The 8,131-nt window shown below is 44.5% G+C and overlaps 1 protein-coding gene across 3 annotated transcripts in view; it reads left to right on the top strand.

The window, feature by feature from the left end:
* The first annotated feature begins 3,200 nt into the window (after positions 1-3,200).
* The window catches only part of pde1a (phosphodiesterase 1A, calmodulin-dependent), a 98,024-nt gene continuing 93,093 nt past the window's right edge, over positions 3,201-8,131 (top strand). For all 3 annotated transcript variants that reach the window (XM_054746541.2, XM_054746542.2, XM_054746540.2), the window contains exon 1: positions 3,201-3,856. In XM_054746541.2, the coding sequence (XP_054602516.1) occupies positions 3,339-3,856 (518 nt within the window). In that variant the 5' untranslated portion in view covers positions 3,201-3,338. The remainder of the gene's footprint in view (positions 3,857-8,131) is intronic.

Here is an 8,131-nt window from a genome sequence, read left to right as displayed (position 1 = left end):
GATTTTCTACACTGCAATTGTGTTTACCTTTCCCTTGTTCATACATGCATAAACAATGTCTTTGCAAACGTAAGAGATCATTAAAATGTATCCTAATAACGGTTTTTGATCTAGTAGACTAAGGTGATTTTCTCATGGAGTGATTATCTTTTCTAGGAAAAGTTTTTTAAAATTATTTCTAGATCACTCAATCAACTTTATTTATACAGCACTTAATCCTACAATGCATGCAACTCAAAGTGCTTAACAAATTTAAAAGGCCCCGCGTACCCACATTCCCTCCCATCCCCAGAATTTTAAAAACAGTCTGACAATAAATAACCCTTCACTACACTCATCCTCCAGCACACATGCACGCACAATGGACTGAGATCAGATAATCCAGACCTGCTAAGATAAGGAAACGCCATCAGGGGAGCCATCCGACCCGACAGCAGCAGATCCACAGCAGCAGCCGAGGCACCGACACAGGGCGCCCAGGGCGGGGAGGGCAGAGACCCCCACCTCCACCCAGGCACACCTGGAAAGCACCCAGGCCACCACAGCCGACCACCGCCCCCAGGGCAGAGGGCTCCCACAGAGGAAACACTGGAAAAAGGTTAAATTAAGGTTAAAATATAAAATAATAAGAGCTAAAATGAGAATTGTAATGTAAAAAGTTATATAGATATTAAAATAATGTTGATCATAAATCTATGGTAAAATACTCTGTTTAAAAATTGCACGTATAAAGAAAGAATACATAAAATAAATAAATAAATAGATAAATTACCTAATTTATTTATTTATTTTAAAAGTGATGGTAATCAGTTAAAAGCTAAGCTAAAAAGATGGGTCTTGAGCCTGTTTCTAAAAACATGAACGTTCTCTCCGGCCCTGAGGTCCCCTGGCGGCTTGTTCCAGAGGCGAGGGCCGTAGTACTGGAAGGACGCTTCGCCGTGAATATGTGTCCTCACTTTAGGGATGACCAGCAGACGGCTGCCAGAGGAGAGCAGAGACCGCGTGGGTTCATACGGTAAAAGCAGTTCTGAAAGATGAGAAGGCCCAAGATCGTTAAGACACTTAAAAACCGTCAAAAGTCTTTTAAAATCGATCCTGAAACAAACGGGATAGAAAGGGCTTGACCACATTAGAGTTCAGAGTTACTAAAGAATCATTCTGAAATTGTTTGTTTTGCATTTCTAAGCATTAAAAACTTCCTTACTGAAGTGTTTTAGAAATATCTGTTTATGTTTTTATTTTTACCGTCTGCTGGACTGCTCTTATTTATAAACAATAACGTACATTTGTTTTACTTTGATAATTTACCCAGAAGGCATGCAGAGGTTCAGTCAGATCCTCACTGAGACGAGTCCGATCAAAGATACTAAGTGATTTTTGTTTTCATCTCCTCTGCAGGTGACATCATCCCTCCTGACTCCATCCTCCACTTTGATGTCCTGCTGCTGGATGTGTGGAACCCAGATGATGGCGTCCAAATCAACACCTACCACCAGCCTTCCACCTATAAGCATGTACAGTGTTAGTGGAAAAGCAAATAGATGTTCTATGTAAATGTCCTCAAATGTTATTGAAGTGCTTTTGACAGCTCACACAATTTTTAAACTGGAGGCCAAGAAGAAAATAACACCTTTAAATGTTGGAAAAACGACTTGGAGATTTAAGAAATTAGAAAAAAAATGCTTTTAATAATGTCAGGTATAGTTGCATCTTGAACACTTTTTAATGATCTTTTTTATTTTATTTTAGGGAAGCTAGTCATCAAGCAGGAAGAAGAGGAAGGAGAAGCACATGGATAAACCTGAGACATCTGCCTAAAAGTTCTCTTTTTAGTTTTTTTAACAGCAAGATTTCTGACCAATACTGGCCGTCGGCAGCACATCACTCCAATTTTAGCAAGACTTCACTTGCTTCCTGTGCACTACCGTATACGTTTTAAAATTTTATTGTTTGGTTTTAAGGCGCTGAATGGCTTAGCACCACCCTACATATCCGAGTTACTCACTCCTTATGTGCCAGGCAGGACTCTCCGTTCAGGTGACCCACACCTACTACAGTTTCCCCGTCAACGCTGCAAAACCCGTGGTGAACGAGCTTTTTCTGTCTGCGCTCCAAAACTCTGGAATGATCTCCCGCTGAATATCAGACTCTCCCCCTCCATTGGGGTTTTTAAGTCTCACTTAAAGACTTACTTTTATTCCCTTGCTTTTACTGCCTAGCTATTTTATCGATGGTTTATTTACACTGTTCTTTTACTGATTTTATTGACTTCTCATGGTTGGTTCTTTGTGTTTTGCTCTAGTTGTTTTATTCTTTTATATTATTCTTTTAACCTTATATGTTTTTACCCCTGTACATCACTTTGGTCAGCTCACATGCTGTTTTTAAATGTGCTTTATCAAATAAATGGAATGGAATGGAAATTCAATATACATGTATTTTAGATCTGAACTTAACAGCTCTGACTGTGTTGATGTAATGACCAGTGAAGCCTCAAGATGGCGCCCACATATCTGACAGTTCCACTTGACTGGGAACTTGTGACTCTCATTTTCATGAACATTACATCATCAGTGTTTAAAGCCTACACACACACACACACACACACACACACACACACACACACACACACACACACACACACACACACACACACACACACACACACACACACACACACACACACACACACACACACACACACACACACACACAGCAAGGGTGGGGAAGGGGGCGTTTGATGTTTTCATCAGAGCTGAAACATAAAGTTATGTGCATTTGGAACTGAGAGGTGATGATGAGGAGGAAGAGGAGGAGGAGGAGGAGAAAGAGGGAGGTCTGTTGATTGCAGGATTCCATCACTCTTGGCAACCGTTGAGTTTCCACGGAAACGCTGGGCAATGTTCTCTGCTTCTTCTTTGTCCTCCACCATCACTCTGCTTTCTCGCTCACACTTTCACTCAGTCCCATCTATATCACTGGCGACCTCCCCCTTGTGTTGCCACGGCGATGCTCCGAGCCCGCCGCAGTGCAGGAGTCCAGCGCTGAACTGTGGGCTTTTCAATCAGGTCATCAGCTGATCGACTGGCTTTTCCTTGACTTTGTGTTTTGAAGTTCTGGCGAACTTTAGCCTTTCTTCTCCGTCACAAACCAAAGGCTGGGATTGGTGGAGCTCGTCTGGCGACATCACAGGAAGTTGGATTGAGTTGCAGAAATTCAAGCACTCTGTGCTGCAATCAGTGTTGATGTTTTCAAAACTCTGTGTTGCTGAGAGACATTAGGACACCTCCCAGGGAATTGATTCTGCTCCGTGAATACTTTTACAAACCTTCAACAGGATGAATGAGGAGGCGGAGGAGGCACAGCTGCCTGAGTGGGTGCCAGAAGATGAGGAGCAGCAACAGGAGGACAGACTTTGTGAGAATTTGTTTAGGAAAGAGGAGGATTCAAAGCCACTGGAAGAGGAGACAGAGGGGGTTATGCAGGAAGAAAAGAAGGAGCAACACAATGAGGAACAGGAGAAGCTGGAGGAGGTGCAGAATGGAGAGGAACTGCAGCAGGAGGATGATGAGCAGGTGCAGGGTGAGGAGATGCCACTCACAGAGGAACAGCAGATTGACAAGGAGCAAGAGGAGGTAGGAAAGATGGAAGATGTAGAGGAGAAAGAGGAGGAGGAGGAGCAAAAAGAAGTGAAGGAGGAGGTGCAGTGCGAGGAGATGTCACGGACTGAAGAACAGCAATCTAAAGAGCAGCAGCTGCAGACAGAGGAGGTGCAGCAACCTGAAGAGACACAGGACTTTGTTGACACTCAAGAGCAGAACCACAACAACCAGGTCCTGATCCGACTGAGAGGAATGTGAGTAAACACGTCAGCTGATGGCTTCTGCCTGCTGGTGATGATGATGAGGAGGAGGAGAATGGGGATCAACATGCCGCTGAGCTGGGAGACCATCAGTGTGGTTCCCTGGTTGCCGTGGTGATGTGATGGAGGGAGGAAAAATGACAGAAAATTGGTGTGTAGTGATGGGTATGTGAGAGGAGAGGGATGTGTGTGTGTGAGTGTGTGTGTGTGCATGCATGTGTGTGTGTGTGTGTGTGCTTGTGTGTGTGTATGTGCTTGTGTATATGTGTGTGTGGGTGCGTGTGTATGTGCTTATGTGTGTGTATGTATGTGTGTGTGTGTGTGTGTGCGTGCGTGTGTATGAGATTGTGTGTGTGTATGTGCTTGTGTATATGTGTGTGCGTGTGTGTGTGCTTACGTGTGTGTGTGTGTATGTGCGTGTGTGTGTGTGTCTCACAGATATTTTCACAGCGGTGTCTACTTAACATCACATCACAGCGACACATCTGCCTGCATCTCAACCTATGACAGCAGAGGCTGAGAAAAAAAACGTCTTTTTGTTCTCCTGTGTTGCCATGGTAACGACAGGGTGTTGCGATGCAGCAAAATCTATAAAGATTGACAGATCAGCAGCACGATGAGAATATGCTAATGAAGGTGGGACACAAACACAGGCTGTTAGACAAGTTGATGCTTCGACCTCAGAAACAGAAGCTCCTTCTGTTCCAGCTCTAGACACTCAAGGTCTGCTGTCTGAAACGAAGGATTTATTTGGATTTTTGGTGTAATTTTTGTTATTTGAGGGTTTCAAATTTGTTTAATTTGTGTAAGAGAAGGTATGAGAGAGAATCTGCTGCCTGGTGTTGAACAGGACTTGATGTTCCTCTACGACAGCCTAGATCCGCTCTGAGGATCTCCTGTGGCCTCTGACATGGAGATCTTTTGCAGGTTGGAGTCTCTGTAGGCCTGGAGCTCCACAGGAATGCTCAAGTAACAGCAGAATAGTTTGGATGTCAGAACCATTTAAACACAGTTTCTTCACTGAAACAAGACCTAGACATGTAGACCAAGTAGACTTCAGAAAGCAGACATCCAAGTAGAACAGCAACAACACACTATCTTGTCTCTGACTGCAGGGAGACTTATGACCCACCCCCTCCTAACGAGCACCTCATATCGTGTGGTTCACCTTGCTGCTGTGGTTTAAACAAAAACTTTTGTAACCTGGTTTAGCTGAAATCAGTTTTGAATGATTAAAATCACCATGAGTGTGTGTGGGGTCAGTAGGTAGGGCTCGCAGGCACACTCATACAACATGACAGCATCTTCAGTGAGGGGCTGGAAATATGTGGAAAGTTCACTCCGTGTTGACAGTGAGCCTTCGGGTTTTTCACATGGTGGTGAGGTGGAAATCTGGTTCAAACCAGTTCAATCAGGTGCAATTAGCACATGTAGAGAGCAGAGGCGCTGCTTTGTGACAACAGGCAGGGCAGGCGATTGCTTGGATGCCCCAGGCCACAAGGGGCTTCCAGGGGGCCAACAAACTTCCATCTCCGACTAGGAAGTGTGCTGCCGTTTCTCCATCAGTGGGGGTGCTATGGGTTCAGCTCCCTGGAAAGAGTAGATATTAACCTAATGATCCCTTTCTGGACCCATTGCACCAGAACCAGAACCACTTAAGGCAAGGCAGTTTCATTTATAAAGGACTCAGGGTTGTGAAGCTTTGCTGGTTTTGTCATGCACAACGAAACTCTTTTTTTGCTGCCCAACCGGATGCCAATGAACAATCAAGAATGTAAACTGTGCAGCAGTGATGGTGTGGCTGGAATAAACTCATGTGTCTGTCTGCTTTACGGGGATCTGATTTACTTTTGGAGTGTTTAACCCCAGTAAGGTCAAAAATAGATAAAAAATAAACAATGAAACAACTTCCTGCACCCTAGTTTCAGAACTCAGTACAGATTTAATATTTTATTTACTTGTAGCCTCCCTATAAAGGTTGGTTTATGCTTGACGCGTCCGCGAGGTTTGCACGGCTCCGCACAGCAAAACTGCGTCATTTTAACAACCACGCCCCTCCACCACGCCTCCGCACGGCCCAAACTTTCCGCACCGCGCACCTAGGAAAATTTCCAATCACGCGGACGGTCGGACGTGGGAAAACATGGCGGACTGGCAAGAACTAGTATGGCAGAGGTTCGTAAATACAGACATTTGTATGATTCAGCTCTCAGAGATCACCGTGATCAACATATTGTTAATTCTTGGAGAGAAATAGCTCGCACTGTCGGAAAAGACGAGGACGCTGTTAAAAAAATGCTGGAATGCCATGTTGTAAACAACAGTAATTTTTACTTCTACTATGGTGTAGTGTTGGATGCATGCTGTAGAGCTCCATGCTGCCCCCTACAGTTTGGGAGAATATTGGCTCACCGCAGAGACAAGCCGCATGAACCATAAACGCTGCAAGTTGTGAAGCGCGTTCCAGCCGCGAGCCGCATCACCAAGCGGAAAGTAAATGCGTCAAGCATAAACCAAGCTTTAGGAGCTGTCCACCAGATTAATGTAGATCCACATCCTCAACTTTTTGGAAGTAAGTGGCTTGTGTTTTAAAACGTAGTTCTCTTCTGCTTCATCCAACATTATAACTGGAACAGAAATCTCTCGTTTGGCTCACAATGAGTCCTACAATATTCTTCCCCAGTGAAGGTACAACAGACCTGTCCTTGAAATTTTGGGAAAATAAGAACGAGTTGGTAGTACGTTTTAAAGCTGCTATAGACCCATTGAATGTTATTGTTTACACCCGGGTAACTGCGCACACAAGATGGATAAGAGGTTTTTTTAAAGGGTAGGGCGATCCAGGTGAGGGTGGGTTCCACCCTTTTTTTCTTTTTTTTTAGCTGTTAAATAAAATTTTTATTTCATCATGTTCAGTTCATTCTGAAGTAAATATAAGATCAGATGAATGAAAATAGAAAATCTCTTCATCTTGTCAGAAAACCTTTTATCGTTAGGATGCTAAAAGAGAAGAAAGTTTAAAATAAAACATCTAAATGTGACTTTTCTTCTTCAGCCAAACATCAAACTTCTTTCTTCTCTTCACCTGTAAGAAGAAAACGGGAGTGATGAAGATGAAGATGTGACTGAAGTTTTTTTTTCCCGTGTCCTGTCTGGCTGTGAAGCAAACATAATTGATGTCTGAATGCTGGTGACAAGCCTTACAGATTTACTCTCAGGTGGAGCATCAAAGCTTCTGCTTTTAATGTCATGCCTGATATACTTTAAACTTTATTGTTTTTGAATGCTTTGTAATTCCGAACAGACAGAGACAAAAGGTGGTGGTGGGGATGGGGGTGTTCCACAAAAATAAACAATAATGAACAAGAGTCTGCTTCTAGACCTGCAGAAAGAAAGAAAACAAAAACAAAACAAACAAACAAAAAAATGGGACACAACTGCAATACAACTAGAGCAAGCTATCACTGCGTCAACTTGATGAGGAAATATATAATTGACAATGTTTTACTGAACAATCACACGATAATAAATCACAGTGCATTTAGTGCCAACCACAGCCTTAAGACATGTGTTGAATTTGCCCAAGTCCATACTTATAAGAGCACCATGTGAGCACCTGTGTGTGTACACGCGCTTGTTTATGTAAGGTTTATCTACAGGAGCGTCCAATAGAGAGTGTGAGGGGCCACAGATCTGCCCCCTAAAGATGTGCAGGAGACCGAGGGAGCTCCAAGTCCCAGAGATCCAGGAGTTGCCCCAGAACACAGGAACCCCAGGGAGACTGCGACCAGAAAAGCCCCTTTATATACTAAAGGCCCCCGGGGGGCCACAACCAGCAGCCAGCAGAGTCCCGGGAGATAACGGCGGCAAGCCCACAGGCCTGCCCGCAGCCTCCCACCCCCTAGCCGGCCGAGCCCGGGACACAGCGTCCCGGGACCCAGGGGTGACACCCCCGCCGGGGACCCAGCAGAGCCCAGGGACCCAGACCCCACCAGACAGCCACTGGGATTGATCAGGCAGAAGCCAAAAATCTTAAACTCCCTGACCCGGGAGCCATGACCCAGGAAGACCAAGGCACAGCACTCCACACCAGGTATGGCAGGGGGAGGGGAGACAAAGATCTATATCATCAAAAGAAGTCCCAGGAGAAGGGAGGAGTCAAAGTCCCCACCTGACATATATAGTCATACAAAGGTACAGTCACACACTCCCTCCCTCATGCTCACACATACACATACAACCAAAGACTTAAAAAAAATACACGCCGGA

This window comes from Nothobranchius furzeri, chromosome 14 (genome assembly GCF_043380555.1).
Source record: "Nothobranchius furzeri strain GRZ-AD chromosome 14, NfurGRZ-RIMD1, whole genome shotgun sequence".
In the NCBI taxonomy this organism is placed as follows: domain Eukaryota; kingdom Metazoa; phylum Chordata; class Actinopteri; order Cyprinodontiformes; family Nothobranchiidae; genus Nothobranchius; species Nothobranchius furzeri.
Note: the sequence above shows the minus strand (reverse complement) of the source record. Positions and strands in the feature narration are given on the sequence as shown.